This window comes from Neocloeon triangulifer, unplaced genomic scaffold (assembly GCF_031216515.1).
Source record: "Neocloeon triangulifer isolate White Clay Creek 2 clone unplaced genomic scaffold, ASM3121651v1 ptg000006l, whole genome shotgun sequence".
In the NCBI taxonomy this organism is placed as follows: Eukaryota; Metazoa; Arthropoda; class Insecta; order Ephemeroptera; family Baetidae; genus Neocloeon; species Neocloeon triangulifer.
This window is the reverse complement of record NW_026775549.1, coordinates 529,856-553,723: the sequence shown is the minus strand read 5'-3', so window position 1 is coordinate 553,723 and position 23,868 is coordinate 529,856. Positions and strand designations below refer to the sequence as shown.

At 37.3% G+C, this 23,868-nt stretch overlaps 4 protein-coding genes across 6 annotated transcripts; 2 read left to right on the top strand and 2 right to left on the bottom strand.

The window, feature by feature from the left end:
- The first annotated feature begins 510 nt into the window (after nt 1–510).
- Nucleotides 511–7,435, top strand: LOC132194462 (hatching enzyme 1.2-like). The gene is made up of 11 exons (XM_059615751.1): nt 511–957; nt 1,508–1,653; nt 4,241–4,316; nt 4,930–5,059; nt 5,600–5,783; nt 6,102–6,209; nt 6,413–6,533; nt 6,591–6,707; nt 6,771–6,916; nt 6,970–7,104; nt 7,160–7,435. Exons 1-11 carry the CDS (start codon nt 831–833, stop codon nt 7,247–7,249), a joined length of 1,380 nt encoding a protein of 459 aa, XP_059471734.1. The 5' UTR covers nt 511–830; the 3' UTR covers nt 7,250–7,435.
- Nucleotides 6,953–10,002, bottom strand: LOC132194460 (probable splicing factor, arginine/serine-rich 7). 3 transcript variants are annotated; one of them, XM_059615749.1, is made up of 11 exons: nt 9,757–10,002; nt 9,521–9,657; nt 9,371–9,465; nt 9,160–9,315; nt 8,925–9,100; nt 8,740–8,870; nt 8,439–8,688; nt 8,268–8,376; nt 7,988–8,214; nt 7,793–7,909; nt 6,953–7,736 (listed from the first exon to the last, which is right to left on the bottom strand). In XM_059615749.1, the coding sequence occupies exons 1-11, from the start codon at nt 9,873–9,875 to the stop codon at nt 7,511–7,513; spliced, it is 1,743 nt and encodes a 580-aa protein (XP_059471732.1). In that variant the 5' UTR covers nt 9,876–10,002; the 3' UTR covers nt 6,953–7,510. The 3 variants fall into 3 exon arrangements, with proteins under 3 accessions (XP_059471732.1, XP_059471731.1, XP_059471729.1); XM_059615748.1 differs by having other exon boundaries at nt 6,954–7,736; nt 7,793–7,936; nt 8,439–8,673; nt 9,757–10,001; XM_059615746.1 differs by having other exon boundaries at nt 6,955–7,736; nt 7,793–7,936; nt 9,757–10,001.
- Nucleotides 10,003–10,036: 34 nt separating this feature from the next.
- LOC132194461 (T-complex protein 1 subunit eta) lies at nt 10,037–12,945 on the top strand. The gene is made up of 8 exons (XM_059615750.1): nt 10,037–10,188; nt 10,655–11,074; nt 11,133–11,324; nt 11,417–11,581; nt 11,635–11,921; nt 11,977–12,128; nt 12,186–12,374; nt 12,435–12,945. The coding sequence occupies exons 1-8, from the start codon at nt 10,186–10,188 to the stop codon at nt 12,656–12,658; spliced, it is 1,632 nt and encodes a 543-aa protein (XP_059471733.1). The 5' UTR covers nt 10,037–10,185; the 3' UTR covers nt 12,659–12,945.
- Nucleotides 12,521–22,238, bottom strand: LOC132194463 (ETV5-related protein Ets96B-like). Its single transcript, XM_059615752.1, has 4 exons — nt 22,124–22,238; nt 20,087–20,219; nt 13,856–14,043; nt 12,521–13,692 (listed from the first exon to the last, which is right to left on the bottom strand). Exons 1-4 carry the CDS (start codon nt 22,124–22,126, stop codon nt 13,078–13,080), a joined length of 939 nt encoding a protein of 312 aa, XP_059471735.1. The 5' UTR covers nt 22,127–22,238; the 3' UTR covers nt 12,521–13,077.
- Nucleotides 22,239–23,868: the final 1,630 nt, after the last annotated feature.

Sequence of the window (23,868 nt, the reverse complement as noted above, 5' to 3'; positions counted from 1 at the left end):
TCGGCTTGCGGCGTATCCTCAACGGAATTAACCACGACCAGAGCTACAAAGTAGTCGCTTCATTTTTCGTGTGGCTTTTTAATTTTTGCTCATTTTCCCCTCAATTTATTAAAAGCGCGCGGCGGCTTTTCTGCTGCGTGCAATTTCAGTAATTAAATGAGAGGACCAATTAGGTTCTTCTCCCTCTTATTAATGGATGGACGCAACTATTAGCTGTCTGTTTGTTTTCGTTGCGAGATGAGTATGTAATTTAGTCGAACGTGGCAATTAGAGATACAAAAAAAGACCAGGAAAACGTCTGTGATTTGGCACGCCGCGACCAGCAGCTGATCAAGGAAGAGTAAAGTTTTATGGATCATTCATTTTAAGTGCCTCTTTTTAGCGAAATATATGTTAATTGTTTTACAGCCGGACGTGAGGAAACTTTAGGATACTTGCGTTTTTTTCTTCTTCTAAAATACATTAAAAAATTCCCTTGATCCGAAAAAAATTTGAAATGATCACTTCTAGAAAATTCTGATTATGACTCAATTATGATTTTCTCAAGAGTTCCTATTTTTCTTCAAAGATAATTATAAATTCACAATAAACCAGTTTTCAAGTGTTTTTCGAATCTTAGGAATGAGATTAAATATTTAGATTTTCAACGGCGTCCTACTAACCTGCTGCGCGATAACTATCACCCATTGATGCACGCAAGGAATCTCATTTTTTTGGTCCACATTGATGCATGCTTTTGTCATCTGCATGCGTCTCACGGGCCGATTGATAAGCATAGCCATAAATATTGAACACGACACGGCGGCGACGCTCAAAGTGCTAATGTCACCATGGCGATAACATCGGCGGTCATCATTTCTATTGTCACTGTACAGCACATTTTTCTCTCAACGTCGGTGCATCCTGTTGCTGGTTTCGTCCTGCAAGATCAAAATGTGATTGGTCTTGAACACAAAAGTTCGTACTAATTTTTTTCGCACTATTTTCAAAATAATTATTCTAAAAAATCAATTTACTGTAAATTCTAATTAAGTTTGAAACTGACAAAAATAATGACTAAGGCAGCAGAAAATATATTTCTCCTCTCAGGATATGTAAAAGAATAACCACTCCCTTTGAAAGCATCTCTGCATATTAAATAAAATGAATGATATTTCTGCCGTCAAATGACGCCGCGATAAATTCATTCAGCAAATTTTCTAGCATATTATTTGCGAGCAATATTTGATGTAATGAAATGGGTGTTACGCTCCTTGATACACATCAAACAATGTCAAATTACTCCAAAATTGCAGATTGCCCAAAAGATGCTATCAGTAGTTTGTACACTCCTGCTGCTTTTGGCAGTACAACAAGTTACGCCTTAACTAGTTAGAAACAATTTTTGGCAGTATCGCGGCTCACTGGAAATGTGATATGAAAATCAGATAATGAAGAAATCTTAATATTCTAACATCTAAAAAAAAAATCACTAATGAAAAACTAAAATTTATTGATTTTTTCTTAGGTTGGATGAAATTCTATGGCGAAGCACTTCCTTCCGTGAAGTGGAATGTAGACGTGACGAGACCCTCCGCAGATGAAGACATTGATGGAACCGACGAGGGCCTTTACAACGCCGGTCTGTTTGAGGGCGACATTCAACTGCCCACAGTAGGTGTCATAAAGCCGAAATTCCAATTTAAAATCAATAAAGTAGACAAATTTATAGCCACAATTTATAAATAACAACAGAGAGGCGCGGTTATTGTGTTACATCATGTGAGCGAGAGAAAGATCGCTTTCAGGTGGGAACATCAGCAATTGAGCACGCCACTCCGACTTGATATATCAAATTTTTATTTCCCCGCTTATAAATCTCGGTGGGGTCGGCCCGCCAACGAGAGAGATTTTGAGTGATTTTCAAAATCAAAACGAATTCAGCGTGAAATTAAATGATAAAGTTGAGTGCAATCTCGTCAGGGTCGTGTGGGGGTGGACAAAAAACAGGCTCGAGACTTTAATTCTTATACATTTTGACTTCGCCTTTTTTGCATGCTCGTGTTTTATGCAAATACTTCCACGTATATACATGCACAATCCATTTCGCCCTGCTTATTTATGACATAGTTTTTATTATTCTACTTCTCGATATGTCCAGTTCAATTGCGAGAACAATAAGTGCGAATGATTCTAACAGGCGGGTACTTTTTAAATGCATTACTTTTTACAGGTTTGTTGACCTGACAGTGGATTTTCGCATTTCGTCTCAAATTACTTTTCGATTGAGTTGTACACAACGTGCCGCAGATAAAATCGAGAGCAGCGGGAATAAATTTCAGTCCGGCCTTTTCCAAGTCATTCCCAACACAAGGACGTATTATTGATATTCCGAGAACAAAAAGATAAGAGCGTTTAATTTTTTGCTCGGCAACCGGTGGATTGTATTGAATATTCCGCGCGGCGGCAAAATCAAATCTTTTAAGCCGAGTTCAAAGCGACCGATCGAGGAAATTCGACCATATGGGAAAGGAGAAGAGGCGAAAGAACGTCCGAGCGCAGACAAACGCGCTGAATCAGCCTCCATATTACAGGAGAATGGGCAAGCCGCACATCGCGAACAATGGTAGCCGACATGCAAAAAGGCGCGCCTCTCGACACGAAAAACTTCTTCACTTACTTTCCGCATAGTAATGAGCAAATCGTGTTATGCATATGGGCGTAAAAAGCGTATATTTTTGCAGCGCGCAGAGACACCCTTTGGGCGCGATGACACATTCTCTTACCTATTCACTTTTTTCGCGGCTAATTAAATGAAATGTACTGCTTTTGACGCCTGCTTTTCCCTTCAACTTTTATTTCTTATTGTAAAATAATTTTTATATTTTACTGTCATTTCGCAAGGTCAAATGTTAAAAGCGATTTGAATCTTGCATTAAAAATCGTCACGACGAGATTTCTTTGAATTGATTTGAGACTGCATAATATTGCACAAGAATATGTTCGCGTAATAAATCAATTGCTGTCAGTCGTGAACGCGCAAAATATCGGATGGCTTTTTATGAAGTGGACCTTTTAAGGATGCTAAATGCAGCTAAAAGCATGTTTGTTATGGTTTTTAGATTCATCTCTCTTGATTGTATATAAGTGCTGCTTTATATCAATCAATTCTGAGAAAAACGCAATGAAAAGAAACCGTGGTATTTAATATAATGTTATAACACAACTATTATTACCAAAAGCAAATATTTATCGTAATAAAATTTACTCTTTACAATTAAAAATATTATTTAATAAACTTTTGTTTACATTTATATTCTTTTAATTATTGTAATGTAAACAAATTATTTTTATTAAATTCATCTAATTATATAAATATATAATATTTCCTCAAAATATCAATTGAAAATTAAAAAATCAATAAATAAAGGATGTTAGAATCATGCGAATAACTAAAATAATTCCAGCCTTAATTAATTGGAAACAATGAATTTTGAGGAGTAAAATGAGTCATGATGTCTCTATTTCCAACTCGCGACCAAATTCATCATTAATTCAATCTTCACAGCCCATCACGGACCAACAACAATTTAATGTTCACTGAATTTTGTCGCAAATTCAACAGTGGATCCAAAATTATGCTTTTTAGCAACTTTTAAAAATATTTTAAACTTATATTATAGGTGACTCTCATTTTAAATTTAATTAATATATTCACAACTTTCTTTTGAATTTATAAAATTCAAACATTTTCTTGCGTGTGTTTGAATTCCGCGTGCGTCTATTTCAAAAACAAGCCGGTCGTTTTACTCAACGAGAGCTGAAATTTATTTGCTTTCTTTTTCACGCACGCAGCTAGTGTTTTCAATCGCCAATCTTTCGAAAAATCATCAGACTGACCCAAAGAAAAACACACGGCGCTAAGCAAACAAAGTGGATGCCCTCGAGGCTCGTTTGTCAGTCAACGAGCGCGGCGCCAAGCGTCTCAGCCGGCGTTTAGCTCCAGCCACTTTTCGGCGAACGTGCACAAAACGGCGATGGAGAACACGAGGCGCCAGCCCTCTGGCACTGCTGACTCAATGGAGTGCTCGCGCTTGTACGCAAAAGCGGCGATAAAATCGGCGAAATTAATGGTTGTCGTTGAGCGAAACTCGATCCCCGACGATGAATCACCTTTCGGTTTATTTAATTTTTTTGCACCGGCAATTTTTTCTCGGATGCAAATCAGGCGGGCGCTCTCAAATTGAATTAATTCTTGCAGGGCCGCAACGCAATCAGAGATGACCTCCTGCTGTGGCCACTGGCGGCCGTTCCGTACACAGTCGACGACAGCGTTGGTGAGTGATTCACTTGTGCACACCGAAATTAATTCATTTTAATTCGAGAGACGACCGCAATTTGCATATTATCGATCGTCCGCTGTCACACCGAGCCAATATTATAAAAGCTCAAGTAGAATTTTTTAATGGAGTCGTGTGCGAGCCGCTCGATCGATTAAATACATTGTCGCACCTTGACAATTATTTATGCCATATCTCATTATCGACTGGCTGTCAGTGTTTTTTCTGCTTCACTGCTCTTTGATTCATCTCGTGATGAGAATAAAAATACATTAATAAATTAATGATCCAGAGGAAAAATAAATAGCCCAAATCTATTCTTAAAATTATTGATTTCACCGATTTCACAATAACTGCATAAATTTAAATTTCAGGTTTTTTCTAAAGAACTTTTCCAGAACATTGATGCTTTTGCCTCGGCTTTCACTTTTTGATTAGATTTTGTTCTTAATTTTTTTGGTGTTTTTGTAGGCGTTTAATAAATTGTAACTTGATGCGGGCAAAGATCGTCATTTTCAACTAAAAAAGTATCTTGTCATTGAATAATCTGTTATAAATCAATTTAAAATTTTGTCTTTTTCATAGATATTAAAATTTAATTTGTATTAAGGTTGTCCTGATTCTTGGCGTTGCGCAATTCTAATGGAAGCGATGGAGCACTACCACCAGATCAGTTGTGTCCGTTTCAAAGAGTGGAGCGGTGAGCCAAGCAAAATTCACATATTCGTAAACCCGATAAGGTATGCAACGCTTGCAAATCAAATTCAACAATAAATATAGTATAAAAAAGCGTGAAATAATAGCAACTGCGAGTCAATAGCAATAAATAAGGAATATAACAAAGAGCAAATTTTGTTAAAATGAAATAGTTGAGAAATATCTAAGAAAAATAAATGATTAAAAAAAATCAATAAAAAAATAGTGCCAGAGAGAGCACAAAATATAAAACATTCAAACTTTTTAAAATTCTTTTTAATTATTGTCAAGAATTTAAAATATTGATTTAAAATCTCTTTAATTTAATTCAATCAAAATTCCAAAAATGGAAGATCCTGATAAAAATTTGTGTTAAATGTACAAGCTAACTATAGAGAGTTTAAAAAAGCTACCAAAATTTTGTTATCTCACAAATGTCATAAAAGAAACTGCTCGTCAATAGCAATAAATAAAGAACATAACAAAGAGCAACTTTTGTTGATATGAAATTTTGTGAAAAAAGAGTTATGGAAAATCAGCAAACGTATAAAGAAAATTTACATTTATTTGAATTAAAATTGCAGTAGTGCCTGTTGGTCCCCAGTGGGTCGGTCGGGCACCGAGTCGCAGGAGTTGTCCCTGGGGTTAGACTGTTGGTACAAGGGCATAGTCCTTCACGAGCTGCTGCACGCCATTGGCTTTTGGCACGAAATGAATCGACCCGATCGTGACGACTGGATCCACGTCTATTGGAGCAACATTTTGCAGGCGAGTTGCAAAAATAAAAATCGTCAGCCGGCCGCAAAACCCCAGCTGAAGCAGCTACCGATTAAAAAATAACGCTGACCACACTGCAAGCTTTTATTTCATCTCTCGGGCGCGTCGAGAAGAGAAAATACAAATTCGACCGCAAAGCCACCGCTGCTACACATTTGAATGATATTTGTGCGCATTCTTTTATCCTGCCTCCCTCACAAAGCAGTAAATTGCTGCCCACGCCTGTTGTTTTCCTCCGAGTCCCACGTGCAATCAGTGTGGTCCCTCCCGGGTCATAAAAGTCTCAAACCGAGTCTCTCCTTTGTTTAGGGGTATTCGAGTGCCTTTTACAAACAAGATGCGTACCAGGTTGACACTCTAGGCGAGACGTTTGACTACCGATCTGTCATGATGTACGACGAGTACGCTTTCTCCAAGGTAAATGATTCAATGGGCTCCCAACGCGGTCCACTTTTGAACACGAATTTACATAAGATTGGAATCAAAACGGGAACAACTTGACTTCCTTAAAAAAATGATTAACAACTTGATCCGAGTAAAGAAATTGATTAAAATAAAGAGCCATTGTCTAGATTTTACGATCACAAGATTTACAAAACAATTTTATGGCGATTTCTCAGGACGGAGTGTCTGAGACCCTGAGGGCCACACATCCTGAAGTTGTAATCGGACCCATCTGGAAAAAAACTGAGCTGAGTGAGAGCGACAAGCGCCGGCTTCTCCGGCTCTACTCCTGCAACGGTTGATAAAATAATGATCTTGGATTGATTCCTAATGAAATTTCCCATCAAAAACTAGGCAACCAAGATTTAGTTGGATTTCCTCAAGCGGAAATATGCACTTTTGACACGGACGTGTGTGGATTTCTCAACGCCGGCGACTCGATTTGGAGGTGGCAAAGAGTGCAGTCGACAGGTTGCCTAACTCGAAAGGGCTTTTCTCGTCATGACTGATTTTGTCGGATATTAAATTTCACAGGATTCCTCTACACAGACGTAGATAACTGGAGTGGATCTCCAGCCGTGTTGCATTCAATTGGTTTCCACCCAAAAAAATCTCAAGAATCAACATTGGGATGCTTGAGATTTTCATACTACATTGAAAATGTGAACTCAAAACTTAAGGTATCATTAACGGTCAGGAAAATTGGTGAAAATTCAATCATGTGTATTTTAAGGTCAGGATAGTTTATTTGAAAACCGTAACGCAGCAGCATTTCGAAGAGGGCAAACTCCAAGATCTATGGTCAAATAATAGCTATGCCAAGTGGACCACAGCTGAAGTTTCCGTACATGTCAATCAACCCTTTAAGGTGATATATTTTCACTAAATTGACAAATTGATACTAGTATTACCTATTTTTACAGCTAATTTTTGAATCTGATTTTGTTAAAAATACGAGACACGGAAGCGTGGCCTTGGACAATTTCAACTTCCAATATCACTCATGCCAATAGTAATTGATCTGTAACTATCTCAAGTCACTAAATTAAAGCCTAATTTATCTACATCTTATTTGAATTGATTTGAGTGGGGTTTGATTAAAGGAAATGCTAGTAAAAAACTGCGTTATTATGCATGATTTTGCGGCATTTAATACAATTAAAAAGTACCTTGAATGTGCACTCAAAAATAATAAAATTCTGGCTTTCAAGCTACTCACATTTTCCAAAAAAAGATGCAGGGAGGTTGACATTGAAACAAGCACTTGCAATATCTTAGTTGCTACTTTCAGAGCCAGAGCGTCTTCTCTTTTTCCCATTTCTCTCCGATTCGGAGCTCGAGCCCTTCTCAGACTCAGAGTCACTTGGAGGAGGTGGAGGGGTTGGTGGTTTTGGGGGTGTCGGAGGCTGGGGCGGAGGAGGAGCCGCATCAAATCCAGCCTCTTCTTCATCATAGTTACGCTGCACCTTGGCCAGATCTTTTTTCTCCAAATCCCTCCTGCTGCAAAATTGTTCGTCATTTATGATAAAAAAAAAATCAAATTTGCGGCATCCAACCTTAATATAGAAGGGCTGCGGGAGTCTCTCTTGGATTTCTTGTGTCTAGAAGAGGTGGCCTTGGGGCTGCGTTTTGGAGACCGCGACTTGTGACGAGAAGCTTTGTGTCGGATGCCCCTAGACGTCGAACGTCTCGAGCGAGACCTAAGCACAGAAATTAAAATTCCCGTTTGAATGGCATGCCTTTTCGATTACCTGCTCCTCCGTCTTGATCGAGAACGAGATCGTCGTGGCCGAGAGGTAGAACGAGACTTGCGCCTTTTCTTCGGCGTACGAGAGCGAGACCTTTTTCTTTTAGACTTACTCTCTTTTTCACTGGACCTCTCCTTGATTTCAACTTCTTCTTCTTTTGGTTCTTTTTTAATATCCTCTGCCTTGATAACTTCACTTGCTTCCGAGTCAGATTTGATGTCATCTTTGCTCTAAGAAAAATTATAAATATAAATTTATTTTTAATTAGATTGAGAGGACTTACTGGCTTCTTTTCAGGCTCTTCTTTAATTTCTGGAACGTCTTTCTTGCTTTTACTTTTGTGAGAGCTCTTACTCTTACTACTTTTTGTATCTCTGGTGCGAGAACGAGACCTGATAATAATATTTACCCCGACATTACTTTTCCCATTCTGTATAAAATTCAGTTATCTGACCTTGATTTAGTCTTTGAGCGTTTCCTTGAACGTGATTTAGATCTCTTCCTGGTCTTTGGAGACTTTGATCTCTTTCGAGAATGTGACTTTGACCTGCGCCTGGAGCGAGAACGCTTGCGAGATCGAGACCGGCGCTTAGAACGGGAACGACGACGGGACCTCGAGCGCCGTCTTGATCTGCGGCTCCTAGACCTGGAGCGAGACCTAGACCTGCTGTGTCTGCTGCGGCTTTTGCCTAGCATTCCAAATACTAGATAATATTAGTTATAATCAGTCTCTATACCCCATTCCTCTAATATACCGGGATCCATGGCTGCTGATATTAGGTTTTGGGCTTCCTTCACACGGCCCATGGCCTCCTCGATCTCCCTCTGGGCTGCTTCATTTGTCTTTGCTTGGGGCTTCACAATGGACTGTGTAGAATGGTAAACTCTAAATGACCAGCCGATTAATAAATGATATTTTGAATCAATACAAACTACTCACTTAATTGCGGTTCCATTTAATTCTGACCCATTCAACTTGAGAGCATTGATGATGGATGGTTGTTCTGAAAATTCCACCAGACAGAACTTAGTTGCATCACCAGGCCTCTTGCAGAACCTGACATATTTCACCTCTCCAGCTTTGGAGAAAAATTCAATCACCTGTTCCTCAGTCGTCTGACATAAAAGCTCCCAATTTAAAAATTTATTTTATACAACATTTCAATGTAACTTACGGTTGCATTGAGGTTGATGGCCAACAGGGTTCTTCTAATCTCAGCAATTTTGCCAGAATCTAAGGTTGCTGGCAAATGTGGATATTTTGGCAGACCATTAGCGACCAAATTTGGGTCGTGGGTGGCAATGACCTGGTTCGGGTGGGAACCCTCAAGCTGTGATTCAGATTGATCAGACGCTACTCCATTAAAAATACCACTTAAATAATACCTGGCTGACAACGTGCGATGGAAGAGACGGCTGTGAAACTCCAAAAGTACCGGTGTTGCAGACCTGCAATGCGTGCAGTTCATCGGGAATTTCGTCTAAAACAAAAATAATTTTCCTATGTGGATCTGAAAAATCTATAAAATGTTTTACTAGTCTCAAACGGTGTAACAACTAAGGCTCTATCGATGAAAACTGTGTTTGTAAGGTGCTGTGCTACAGGAACCCACTCTGCATCGTGAAACTTGACATAACAAATCCGAGATTGAACAGGTACGGCCACGTCTCGCCTGAAATAAGAAAGCAATGTTACTCCAACCCTTAGATGCATTGAATTTTTATCTAAAGCTTTTATATTTATTTGAAAAACGCTTAAAAAATCTACTCACACTGTTGGATAGAGGCGAATGTCGTCAATCTTGCCCAAATAATTAAAGAGCGAGTGCATTTGATCTTTGGTCGCCTGTGGGGCGATGTTGGTGATTTGCACCACCTTGGTGGTGCCCATGGTGTAGTCTCAGCAAGTTTAGGGCCAAATTACGAAGTTCTGAGACGAAAAATTGGTCAAAAAGTTCTTATTTACAGACGCCGGCTTGCGGCTCCGAGGACTCAATCAATGGCGATTGGCTGTAGCGAATGGCGACATGCCTTTTTAGGATTCACCACTGCTGCCAACGTAAATCTGTATTTTTTACTTAACGTTAGCATTGCGTTTATGAAAAGATTCACTTCACACCGTTGGCACCTCTTATAGTTGATCCAAAATTCGCCATTCTCCGGAGCCCGTGTTTATTTTGTGAAGAAGAAAATCCATCGAAATGGTGAGAAATCTCTTAAAATCAAAGTAATCACGCAGTGTTATTAGCTGAAAATTTTAATTTTTCAAGCCCAGTTAACTCATTGATTGTATTCAATGCAGAAAATCGCCGATGCCATTCTATGTTTACTTCGAATTTCCTTGTCAAAATCTTAAAAAACCGGCACACCTGATTTAAAATTTTCCTTTTTCTTCTAAATTTTCCATTCATCTTGAATTATTTTGTGAGAAACTCTATTTAATTTGGCTTAAATATTTATTCTCGCAAACTTTTATAGCTTCATAATATTAAATACGGCAGTAATTCTGGGCTTTCAATCAGCCCTGCCCATTCCCAGGGTCTCGAAAGATCGAGAATGTTTTATTTTGATTCCACGGATTTATTTTTACTTACTGAAGATAATTTCTAACAATGATGAACTGTGACCATATACTTAAATAAAATTTAATTACAATCTTTCCTCTCTTAGCAACCTCAAATCATCCTCCTCAAAGAGGGCACCGAGAACACCCAAGGAAAGCAGCAGCTTGTTTCCAACATCAATGCCTGTCAAGTGGTCGTTGAAGCCGTTCGGACCACCCTTGGTCCCAGGGGCATGGACAAGCTCATTGTCACCCAGAACGGAAAGGCCACAATCTCAAACGACGGCGCTACCATCATGAAACTGCTCGACATTGTCCACCCTGCAGCAAAAACCCTGGTTGACATTGCTAAGTCACAAGACGCAGAAGTCGGGGACGGAACTACCAGTGTTGTCCTCATTGCTGGCGAAATTTTGAAGCAGCTGAAGCCTTTTGTCGACGAAGGAGTGCACTCCAGAATTATCATTAAATCACTTCGAAGAGCAACACAGCTGGCTGTCGACCAAATTAACAAATTGGCTGTCAAGGTAAAATTTTGAAACGAAACTTATGTTTGCAAAACTGATGATATCATTATTTCTGCAGATCGACAAGAGAAGTCCTGAAAGCACCAGGGAGCTGCTGATAAAATGCGCAGCAACAGCTTTGAGTTCGAAGCTTGTGAGCCAGCAGAAGGGTTTCTTCAGCACTTTGGTTGTCGATGCCGTTATGTATCTCGACGAACTTTTGCCACTCGATATGATCGGCATCAAGAAGGTTCAGGGTGGAGCTTTGGAGGTAACATTTTCATCTCAAATATTAAAATCTGCCACTAAATTTTTTTCGCTCAACCATTTTTTCACTAAATCTGAAAAATCTTATTTATACAGGAGTCTCTGCTTGTTAGAGGAGTGGCGTTCAAAAAGACTTTTTCCTATGCCGGTTTCGAGATGCAGCCAAAAACTTACAAAAATCCCAAAATTGCCCTGTTAAACATTGAGTTGGAATTGAAAGCCGAGAGGGACAATGCTGAAATCAGATTGGATAATGTCGAGGTTGGTTTATATTTAATCATATTTTAGGAGAAGACTAATCATTTTTATTTTAGGAGTATCAAAAGATTGTGGATGCTGAGTGGAGTATTTTGTACGAAAAACTAGACAAAATCACTCAAAGTGGGGCCCAGGTTGTGCTGTCAAAACTGCCCATTGGTGATGTCGCCACCCAGTATTTTGCGGACAGAGACATGTTCTGTGCCGGAAGAGTGCCTGACGAGGACCTCAAGAGGACCATGAAGGCTTGTGGAGGTGCTGTCATGTCCACGGTTCATGATCTCAATGATTCTGCTTTGGGCACATGCCAAACCTTTGTTGAAAAGCAAATTGGAGGCGAAAGGTGAAAATCTTAATAATTTTTAAAAAATAAATTAATTAAATTTTATATTATTAAGATTCAACATGTTTGAGGGATGTGCTCATGCCCAAACTTGTACTTTCATCTTGAGAGGAGGTGCCGAACAATTCCTGGAGGAAACTGAACGTTCCCTCCACGACGCTATCATGATTGTCAGGAGAACGCTTAAAAATGACGCAGTTGTTGCTGGTAATTATCAATTCAAAATTACTTTCGATCAAATTTCTTATTAATTTTTAATCCAAGGTGGTGGAGCTATTGAAATGGAGCTCAGCAAAATGTTGCGCGACGAGTCCAGGATGATCGCCGGCAAGGAGCAGCTTTTGATTGGTGCTGTTGCCAAAGCTCTCGAAATCATTCCTCGGCAGCTGGCTGACAATGCTGGTTTTGACGCAACAAATATTCTCAACAAATTGAGGCAAAAGCATGCTCTGGGTATGTATTTCAACCTTTCCGAGTTTGCAGGAAACTAAATGATTTATTAATTTTCCACAGGTCACACATGGTATGGTGTTGATATCATGAAGGAGGACATTTCCGATAACTTTGAGGAATGCGTCTGGGAGCCAAGCGTGATGAAAATCAACGCCCTCACTGCTGCTTGTGAAGCTGCATGCCTTATCCTCTCCGTCGACGAAACGATTAAGAACCCCAAGGCCGGCGAAGGTGGTCCTCCGATGGGAGGAGGAATGGGCAGGGGCAGAGGAAGACCCATGTAAGGAGGCAAATTTTATCTCAACAATTTTCTTTCCTAATTTAACAGCTTAATTTGATTCGCACTTAACAACCACTTTACTAAAGTGATAAAACCAAAAATTATCACACCACCAAGTTCTTTATTTTTACTTACACGAATAATTGAATACCACAGTTATGTTTATTTATTAATGAGCCAAGCTTTTGCAACTGAACTCAACAATGTAACAATTTCCAATTTTTTTTGTCAACATTCAATGTGATGCGCAAATTGATATAAATAAATACGTCGAAAGCAACTCTCACATGACTTAAGTTTCGGTTGTTCCAAAGTGCCTCCGTCATTATTGCAGAGTTGCCACACCGAAGTGAATTAGACATTTGAATCTTAAAGGGAATAAAGTTCGTATTGCTCTCTGCACTGTGAATTTTGGTGGTCATTCTAGCTGCTGGGATAATTGGAACTCAAATAGTCAGCAACGCACACTTTCAAATTCCTCTCTTTGGTTTCAATCTCTTTGCCTCCGTCCGCACTTTCCCCAATCAACATCATGGCCGGTGTGCTTGTCTTGCAGCAAAAACGCGCTCTCCTCTTCGAGTCTTGTCTCGATTCCTCGTAAGTGGATGGCGCCAGATCGTAGTAAGACAGTTTCTGGCCAGCCGACTGCTGCAGGCTGTGATACGAGTCCAAGTTCTGGAAGGCCAAGTTGCTGCCGCAAACCTGGTTGAATATTTCGTACTGCTCGTTGCACGAAATGGCTTGCGCCGTGGTCAGGTCGCTGGGGTAGTTTTCCAGGGTGGTGTATCGAGGAATTTGGCGCTGCTGGCCGTATAGGGCGGACGATTGTTGGGCAGACGATTGATGACCACCTTTTTTGCCCTCTCCTGGGTAGGCCATGGTGAAAAGAGCGTCCGGGCTGCAGACAAACTTGTACACATAGCGCTCTCCGGCCACCTTCTGCATGATCCCTTTCTCGTAGTAATACCTGAGTGACCGGCTAAGTTTGTCGTAGTTCATGGCCGGCCGATTTTTCTGCACACCCCACCGACGAGCAACCTGGGAAATGAAAAATTTATATAAATGATTGGCGTCTTTTTTTGGCAATTCGCATTTCATGGCAAGAGGGAACTAAATTTCTTAGGCATATGAGTGAATGTGTTCATAGGGGGTGCGCTGATGGCATTGAAAAACTGGGGAGCGCGCTGATTAGATTTTGTACCTCTTCTGGCTCTATCAGCTTGAACTCGAGCCCCCTGCCTGTCCATGCAATGCAACTCCGGTTGCCAGGATCATCTAATAACGTCACTAAGAACTGCCACAACTGAAGAGATCCCTTCCTCGGCTGCACTGATTGTGGGACTGTCGTGGATATTCGTGGAGCGTCCCAATTCTGCTGCACGTCTAGTTCTAGAAATAGAGTTAAGAACAGTATTTTATTAATTTACCGTAAATTTTTTTCATGCAATTGTATCATTAATTTTCTAGCAACGAATATAAAGAAATTTTTATCATCTTTCTCATAAAAAATTACGTTTTTAATTCAATTTTTTTTCACTAATGAAAACAAATGGATTTTATAAAATTAGGCTTAATTTTATTGCATTAAAAAAAAAAATATTTCAAACAAACTCCTTTTTTCTTTTGTACTTTGTTTTACATTTTCTAACTTCAGATTATAAATACTTCAGTATTTTGCAATCTAGTTGATTCCGAGTACGTATTGTAAATTTCCATTTAAATTTATGCTGTGCGCATATAGAGTGCTTTCGGCCAATGCGTGAGTGCACTGCCGCTCCGAGTATAATGAAATTTGACACTGCATCAGTTCATAAATGCTCTACAGCTATTTGTAGCTTTTAAATATTTACAATTCATAAACTCCTCTCGCTTGCATCGGGGAATACCAAGGGGGATGCTTTTGCTCTCTCCCCGTTTATTTCGCCGCTGTTTGCACTCTGGTGCTGGTGATAGCACAGAGCTGCTTTGCCGGTGTGCACAACTGCCCTAGCTGCGAATTCACGCAGCCAACAATGGAGCATCTCGCTGCCGCCGTAATACTCTGCCAGGCTAATCCACGCATAATCCAAATTGACAGCAGTAAGAGGCCCAATCTAATATTTATGTCCAAAGCTTTTAACATTGTTTTGCTGTCTGGAACAATGCCGGCGTAAACTGTTGCCTTTGCACACACCGCACCTTTGCTCTGATGAAAGTTTAATCGCGGAAAAGAAATGTACAACAATTTTATTGCTTCAAAGAATTAAAAAGAAAAGTTTTTGGAAAAAGAATAATTTTTGGATTTGGATCAATCTTTTCAAGAAAAACTTTTCTCATAATCCACAATTATTTCAGTTCACACAAAAAAGGACATTTTTTTTTAGGAGTGAGAAACTGATACTTGATTGTTTATATGAACTCAGAGACCGGAATTCTTAAAAATAATTGTCACGGAAGTCATTTAAATGTCTTCACATGCAGCAATAATAATAATAATTATTTTCATCTCATTGCCTTTATTTGTTTCCGTACTTTAATTTTATGATCGGGGTATTTAAGTGTCATTAAAGAGCATTGCTAAAATGTACACCTTTTAAAACATGCGCTTTAATACACAAATATTTAGTTCAAACTTTTCACATTTGCAATTAGACAGAGAATAAATTTGCGAATTAATGTGTCAAATAAGATTTTCAAAAAATCAATTATTTCAATTACAAAAGGGTTTTAAATATTCATACAACCCTGCTGAACAGTTGGACAGGCCGCAAAAGCAACATGCAAGTATGCAGTGAAGAAGATTGCATACTTTATAAAGCTGCATGCCCCCGATTGAGAGGTGCAAGGGATAGAAAATACTTATTCACTAGATGGGATGAGAAAACTTAATAAGAACAAGTTTATTAAAGATATATAATAAAAATAAAAATTATTTTTTAATTTATACGCTACACCAAAATTTTATAAATAAATAAATGAATTTAAATAATTTTTTGCTATATATTGATGATTTTTTATTTGACACATTATTTTATTTGTATGTTTCATATTTTTAACTTGTATTATTTACAGCACAAGAACAATCTTTTGTAAAGTAAAATATTATATAAGTTCATACTATGTTATTTGACCTGCAATGTTTCATTCATAGATGATACTAAGCTAGGATACTGTAGCATCCAACACCATGACATAGTGTATTTTATTTTGATTGGATCCTTTAATTTCAAATTTTAATTCAATTATTGTAATAGAGTAGAATTCAAATAAGACCTCCATAAGTTCAGATCACTCACAAAAAGATAAATTGCAAGCATTCGAATTTCATTTGCAGAGAGGAGCACATGCAGGCAGCTCTGTGTAAATTTGCGTGTATGAATAAGTTTTCCGAGCGCAGTGAATGAAATTTTCCGCTCTTTATGCAAACTCTTTGAAGGGAAAGAAGAGAGAAGACGGCGCCGCGTGTTTTTTCAATTTACCCTTCAACAACAGAGACAGCAGGCGCTTTGGCATCAATATGCCAATCAGCAGCCGCAAGCGTGACTCGCGCGCGCGATCTCTGCTCTTCTTAATTTTTCTCGGCGCGCGTCTCTCGCTTCGGCACAAGAAAAGCCGCTGATGATAGAAAAATTGTGCCCGCGATCACTTTTCGCCAGAGGTGTACGTGTTTTATTTGCATGAAATAACAAGACATTATTTGGTGGAGTGCTGATCGGTATTCCGGTCGAGCACACGCGCGAAAAATATAATCTCAAAAGAAGGGATGAGATGCAGTGCATTCAATAAAGATATTCGTCTTTTTCTGGTGATGCTTTTTCCAGAGTTCAAATGTTACATGCGAAAGCCAGCGTGCGGTCTCGGTATATTTATTATTATATTGCTGGTGGAAAATTCAAAACGTCACTTGCACAATTTTTGCTGCGTGTGTATTTAAAGCTGCTGTCGCTCGCTCTTTTCGCTCTCCTTGTTGTGAGGGTGGAACGAGTTAAAAGAGCCGCAAAGGCTGACTGACTGTTGCGGCGTCCCACCGCGTGCTGCTCCTTCTACATTAGATAGACTCCCCTGTTGCGATTGATGTGTCATTCATTTATTGCCGCGTGCAAAACCACCCCAAGCTTTGCTACACTTCGCAGTATAATCTGCCGAGAAATGGTTTCTTTTTATAAAAAGATTGCTTTAATGTTGTTTACCTTTGCTTCTTTGATCTCCATAAAATGTGCAGAATTTTGGTATTTTTAGTTAACCCTTGGAGGTATTAAAATCAATTTTATTTTATTATTGCTGTATAATTGTGTTTATATAAACCTATAATAGTTCCAGATTATTAAGTATTTACGCGACTAATATAATTTTGCAATTAAATTATTTGATAATGGTTAAAAATTTGGGTTCTAAAAAAATGTATAAAATGTGCAAATCTTTTATTTTTATGTGACATTTTATCGTTTGTTGGTGATTATACTTTTTATGATAATGATGTAATTTCCGCATTTTTGTGTGCACAGTTCAGTACTATTTTTTTATGCGATGCAATTGACCAGAAAATCGAGAATCATTATATAAATTAGGAATATAGAGATTCTGCATTTAAAAAAATAATTTAAATACTTGAGAAAAAATTTTTTTTTTACATATTCTTGGTCATTGTCATTAAATAATTCAAAAAGAGTTAGTTTAGAGAGATTTCTGTTAAACCATTTTTCTTTCTTAATATTCTGAGCATCTTCAGTGTTTACATTTAGCCTTTCGCCCCCATTCATTTTATGTTAATAATTTTTTTTCAAACCTTTTTTGTTTTCAATTTCATACTCGACATATTTACTAGAATTTTACCGTGGGAGATAAACCTCCCCATATAACTACACGCTATATTGTGGGAGAGCGCATTTTAAATACGTTATTGATAATTATTTATATAATTAATTAAATATGAAATATTTGGAGATTGAAAAAAAATCAATTTTTTTAATATTGCGTTTAATGAATTTTTATATATTATGGAAGTATTACAACATCAATTTTACATAATTAAATTAATGTATAAAGATAAAATATAATTTTCCCAATTGTTATATTATTTATTATTTAATTTAATTTTTAAATATAATAATGAAATCGACTTTCAGTTGAACGTCATATATATCCGATGATAAAAATAATTCTTCCACTAAAGCCTATTCTGGGGGCAATAATGATAATTAAAAGAGAGCAACATTATATTTTATTGTTCAGTGCCATTCTACTCTAAAAGATAGGATATAAATATTAATAACTCGTATCTAACATGCAGATGTATGATGTAGGACAAAAATGACGAGATCTTATTATTACAATCCTCTTAATGCTAATTACCGCCTCTTTAGTCTTAATCTTAACTGATAAACATAAATTATATACAGCACATATTTGCATAAATTAATTTAGATTTTTTTTCAATAAATGTCTTAATTGAAAATTATTGGAGTAAAATATCTTCCAAGATATGTGAGTTAAAAAATGGCTAATGGATTTTGTGTATGATAATAAATTTTAAAAATGTGAGAGGCGTCCATAGCGGGAAAAGCAGAGAGCAAAAAGAGTGGGCGAGATAGGCAAGCGCAAGGGTTGCGGAGCTTTAAATATTCAGAACGCATCATGATCTGCGAATACGGAAAATAAAACGGCCGAAAAGGTCAACAGGCGCGCGCTTAAAACAGAGAGCCCATCCATCCATCTACTCATCCAGCATCCATCCATTCTGCTCGCGCGCGTTCTCTCTTTTGTTTGTCCGGAAGTAAGAAAACATACAGTAGTATTAAATTATCAAGCGCAAAGTGCTGCAGGGATTTTTCCGGGGAGATTTCAACAACGAAAGCCGCCGCGAGCTCCCAAAGGAGGGTATCAACAAATAGCTGCTGCTGCTAAAATGTTTTCGCCGGTGCATTTCGCTGCCTCTTCTCTCCGCGCGCCGCTCTACATTTGCCTCATGCAATATGAAAATGACTTTCCACTTAAGTAAGCTTTTATCCTTTTTGCGTTAATGTTTTATTTCACTTAATAGGTAATTAACAGCACAGGCGCAGGCCGACGCACTCTGCTGCTGAATTATCTACGCAGGTATTCCCGACCGCCTCTCTTCGAGGGCGATGCGAGAATTAATGGAACTGGGAATGCACGCCGCGTTATAGGCTCAGGGGCCCTTCTCAAATTAACAGCAACAACGCTCATTAAACTCGACACTAATTCTTACATCCATCATAAGGCTACAATTTTTAACCGTGTAAAATTACTAAAAAAAATATTTTAATTATACATTTCATATATTAAATTATGAAAGCTTAATCAAAGAAAATCATGGTTTATCATGTTTGGGTACTCCGCCATTTGTCTTTATTAATTGGTATGTTTAAATGGACAAATTTTTTGTTTTAAATAAAAGAAATTTTATTTGATAATTTAGATACCTAGTTAAAATTATAAATTTTGGCATTTCAGAGAGTATTGACTTTATCGCTCAGTTTCTGAATCACACGATGTTCTGTAGAGTTAAAAAACTGTTTAATTTTGGTGATGAGCATTGGCAAATAAACAATGAATCGTATAGACAGGATTAAATTTGATGCCGGTCGAAAGGTATTGGAAACAGCATTTATTTCCATTTTTGCGATGCCATTTAAGTACCTGCGTTGCCTGATACGCCGATTCCCGACGGACCAAAAGAGAATATGATCCGCATTAATGCCAAACGGCAGGTTAATCTTGTGATACGCCTGTTTTGCTTGAGGGGAGAGCAATTTTGATTTTTCCAAAGGGGCGTGATTGGAGAGCATGCATAAATAATTAGCCCACTCTGGTTCGGCCCTTCATTAGCACTGCGAGCGAAAGGGGAGCTCAACGAGCATAAATTACTTTACGTTAAATGCGTTTTGCTTACTGCGATTTGGAAAAATATGCGTAAAATTTTATGTTGAAAATTTACACTGTGCATACGAAGTTTGCTTTCGATTTGAGAATCGTCGAGTGCAGGGTTTGAAATTAATAACGTGGAAGGAAAAGTGCAAAGCTAACAAGGAGTCGAGCGATGCGCGCATACAGCCGAGGGTTTGTGATCTCTGATAAAATAACTTGCGGCGTTTCATTGAATATCAACCCAGAGATTTGCGAGATTAGAGTAACAGGATAAACTTTGGATTCCTGCTTTTTTTAAGGTTTCCATATTAGAAGCCAAACTTCTCCCTTAATTGCTAATGACGAGAGGGAGAGAAAGCTTCTCATTTTGCATAGATTAATTGTGTTTGCCAAGTGACTGTTTTCATAACGCGCAAAATCATCGTTCGCAAATGTTTGCATACTTCTTGGTAGAGAAAAGAATTTCTATAAACTTTCAAACAGTTTCTTATTTAGGCATGCAATGGTTAGAATAAATTCAATATTTGATACTTGAAATATTGAGCAAAACAAAAAGCACATATACCTGATGTAAATGGCGTGATCCTATTTCTGTTAGTATTTGATCTGTGATTTGCTTGCACGCTGTTGTCCAAGCAGTTGTTCTGCAAAAGAACGGCGGTGTTGACGATCCGTTGCTCATCCTGCCAGTGAGAGTTCTGAAAAAATAGTGGTATGGCAAAAAAAAAATATTATATTTGTTAGCTATTATTTGAGTATGACATATGACGCTGGTTAATTAATTGTAGATTTTATTATAAAGATAGAAAAAATTAGAATAAGACAGTTTTTAATTTTATTAAAAAAATATTGGAATCATTTTAAAGATTTTTAAACAGAAAAATGATTCCTCAATTAGAAGTATAACTGAAAAAGATTATCTACGATTGTTAGCTTTTGATATTTCACAAACTTCAAAAATGTGCTCGTACTATAAAATCAGCATATCTGTTAGCAAAATTTTCCGTGTTAAAAATGCGCTCCATACAACGATATTTGATGTTATTTTTTCAGAGTAATTATTGTAAATTTTTAGTTTAGTTTTCGGGAATAAAGGAGGATTGTATAACTGTTTTCCTCATTTGTTCCCCCCACGTTAACGTAAATTAATTTAATGCCAGTAAATTTTACTCAATATTTTAGCCTCTTTCACTTAGCTTGTTTATTATTTAGTCTACCAAAAATATTATTCTTTATTCTCGCTTTTTCCCAACGCTGATCATTTCTTCGTCAAGACATTTCGGGATTTTAGCTTAGCACCCTCAAGATTTTGCATCTCTCCCCAGCAGTTGATCGTTGATCTTGGAAGTGTTCTGCCAAATACCTTGACGCCGGCGAGTGAGAGAAGGGAAAGTGTATTCTGTTCCGGAAATAAATCACTTTTGCGCCGGAACTTGCGGTTCCCCTTACGATTCTGAAGATTTGCGCGCGCGATGATTGTCGCACACGTAATCTTAATAGGTTTTGCTCGTGCTTGCAGATGAATTCGCCAACGCTTTCGAAAGACTGACTGATTATTAAGGAAAGATATTTTATAACTAAGTTCTCACAAAAATAATCAATGGGAAATCGTTCCGAGTGATTGTAATTTGCTTTTTTATTAATTAAGTATGTGACTTTCGATTTTCTATCCACTTTATATGTAATATTTTCGTCATTAATTATCAACATTACAATAAAAGACCGTAAAAAACAAATCAAATGATCTGTAGACTTACTCGGAAGACTTAAATTAAGTATCTTTTAAAACAGAACTTCAAATGGCTTGAAAAATACGGCAACTTTTTAATTGTAATAGAGCAAAATTTCCATGATATTATGCATAAATTTATTTAAATTTCCAATATTGAGTATCATCAAATTGAATTTGGAGCTTATGATTCATATTACAAAATCTCAAATCCTTGTCGTTTTTTAATCAGTCTATGACTTTGTGCACTTAAAATACTTTCATTTTATTTCACTATTGAAATAATAATATATAGGAAGCAAATTTTTAAAATAAAATTATGTCGGAGATGGCCGATGTTACTCCAACTTGTTACGTTTTATCATCAAACAGCCAATAAATTGCAATTAGAGGCGTCAAATATGTGTTAAGCGGAGTTTGACCGCAATTTTAACCTCGGTAAACCACTTTGGTTAACTCGGCGTACAATTAGCAATCAAATGATAAATACAGATTTTGTTATCAACAGGAGAACGGAAACAGCATCTTTTATTATTTTATTATTCGAATTAAGTGTTATTTCAAATCAGCTGAGTTATCTGATTTTATCTGTCGAGGCCTGGTAATTCAATATTTATGACTAATTTAAAATTAAATGAATGCTACAAATCAAATATCAGTATAATAGAAATTTTTATAAATTGTATGTGGCATTTAATTTTAACTTGGAAATTTAAATGCTCCAACGAAATTTTGATTCTAATGTGTATACGCATTATATTTTATTTGTGCTGGAAATTTGTGTGAGAACTTTTCCGATTGAAATTAATAATCTTCTAAATAATAAAATTAGTTATAACAAACTAACAAAGTCTCTGAGAAAAAGTCACTCACCATGGTTATGAATGTTTTCTGCCTCCACCTTCACTAAATCTTATATTCCAATATATTGGTGTGCGACGCTATTTCGGCCGCGGAATAAAATTAAAAATACTCAAAAGTAAGTTGGTGAACAGATTAATTCAGGAGCACTTCATACACTTGTTGGCACTGTAGCAATATTTAACGGCTACAAGTCACCTCGAGTGTATATGATGATGGTCTTTTGACGAGATGTACAAAGGCGGGGTTAAGGGTGGCTCTCGACTGTCAATCAAAAATTGCTCGCTCCGCGTTCTCTCTCAACGTGACGCTCCACACAAATATTAATGGTCCAATAATTCATTGAACTTATCATTTTTTAGAACTTGATAATCTTTATTGATAAGGTTTCAATATTAAATTGGAGTTAAATCAAATTGCTTCTTTTTTTTAAAAAAAAAAGAGTTGCTTTAAAACGGTTAATAGAAAAATAGCGTATACATTTTTATTTCATAACACAAATTTTCTTCAAGAAAAAAAAAATAAGCAACTCTACACGCTTAACTTTTATGTTCATTATATTATAATTATACACGATGATGTATACAAAAGTACTTATTTAAAAGTTTCTCCATGGCAGTTTTATGTTAAGGACATGCAATATAGCCTAATTTTTATAACATTAAAAAAAACTGTATTTTTCTGTTTTATTTGGACGGTACCAACATATTGTTGAGTTACGAGAGCAAAAACTTGCATTTACTTTGAAATCGATATTTAATTGGGTAGTTGTCTATTTTGATCATTGTTATACTAGTATCTGAATAATTTATTTCTCAAGAAGAAGATTATCATGTTTTTGGAGATGCAAGATTTATTAAGTAAAATCTTATTAAATTGGAATAATATGTGAAAACTCGCTTCGGTAAATATGAATGAGCTAATGAACGGCATGGTGTAATAAGAAGTAATTATTTTAATATTCCAGCTTTAATTAATGTTCGTAGTGTATTCAAAACAGCAAAGCCCAGATGGAATTTTGGGAAGAGGAGGCGGCGTTGAGGAATCGGCAAAGGGCGTATCCAGAGCATTTTGATGGGCGTGTTTAGCGGAAGAATCTGCAGAAAATTTCTGTTTTCCAGGCAGGGAAATACAGAAACCATGCGCGAGGAAAAGCGCCTTCCCTCTTATGACGAATTCATCCGAGGCACGTCCATCAGAATTGGCGCGCGCACTGCTTTCGTCGCGCTAATGTTCTACTCTGCAATCTGCAGGCCTCACCAACTTATATTGTAATTATTAGGATGTTAATATCAAACACTTTATATCACTGGAAAGAGAATTAAAAAAAATATACATTACTTAATTATGGAAGTAAAGGAGATTGTGATTGCCATTTATTTTATTAATGAATTTGGATCTGAAGGGGAAATTTATATTTTTAATTTTATAGGTAGCAAAATTGTTTGGCATTATACTGCGTTCAATTGAAATTTAAAACGTGAAGGTTAAACATTGTGGCCAATTAAACTAAATTAATACAAAAGCTCGCAGCACGAAGGGGCAATTGACCAGCGAACAATTTGAATGAAGAGACGGGCAGGAGCGACGCAACAATTTCGAGTTTATTGCTCTTTTCAGAGGCTACTGCAGACTCGCTCAAGAGGTGTTTGAATTGCCCACCTGTATTCTCTCTCTCTATTTTTTATGCTTCCCCACCAGGAGAGCAGCAGGTAGTGGACTGGATAATATCAACCAGCAGATCGCCTGGAGGCCAA

Excerpts from the sequence above, each read along its gene's own strand:
- LOC132194462 (XM_059615751.1), top strand. The coding sequence starts at position 831 with ATGGCGATAACATCGGCGGTCATCATTTCTATTGTCACTGTACAGCAC. Across the intron at positions 5,784-6,101 it reads ATTGGAGCAACATTTTGCAG|GGGTATTCGAGTGCCTTTTA; the intron begins GCGAGTTGCAAA and ends TCCTTTGTTTAG. Across the intron at positions 7,105-7,159 it reads ATGTCAATCAACCCTTTAAG|CTAATTTTTGAATCTGATTT; the intron begins GTGATATATTTT and ends CTATTTTTACAG.
- LOC132194460 (XM_059615746.1), bottom strand. The coding sequence starts at position 9,875 with ATGGGCACCACCAAGGTGGTGCAAATCACCAACATCGCCCCACAGGCG. Across the intron at positions 9,466-9,520 it reads TGTTACACCGTTTGAGACTA|ACGAAATTCCCGATGAACTG; the intron begins GTAAAACATTTT and ends TTTTTGTTTTAG. Across the intron at positions 8,215-8,267 it reads AAGAGCCTGAAAAGAAGCCA|AGCAAAGATGACATCAAATC; the intron begins GTAAGTCCTCTC and ends AATTTTTCTTAG.
- LOC132194461 (XM_059615750.1), top strand. Across the intron at positions 11,075-11,132 it reads TTAACAAATTGGCTGTCAAG|ATCGACAAGAGAAGTCCTGA; the intron begins GTAAAATTTTGA and ends TTATTTCTGCAG. Across the intron at positions 11,325-11,416 it reads TTCAGGGTGGAGCTTTGGAG|GAGTCTCTGCTTGTTAGAGG; the intron begins GTAACATTTTCA and ends TTATTTATACAG.
- LOC132194463 (XM_059615752.1), bottom strand. Across the intron at positions 14,044-20,086 it reads GATCACGCCATTTACATCAG|AACTAGACGTGCAGCAGAAT; the intron begins GTATATGTGCTT and ends CTCTATTTCTAG. Across the intron at positions 13,693-13,855 it reads AGCTGATAGAGCCAGAAGAG|GTTGCTCGTCGGTGGGGTGT; the intron begins GTACAAAATCTA and ends TTCATTTCCCAG.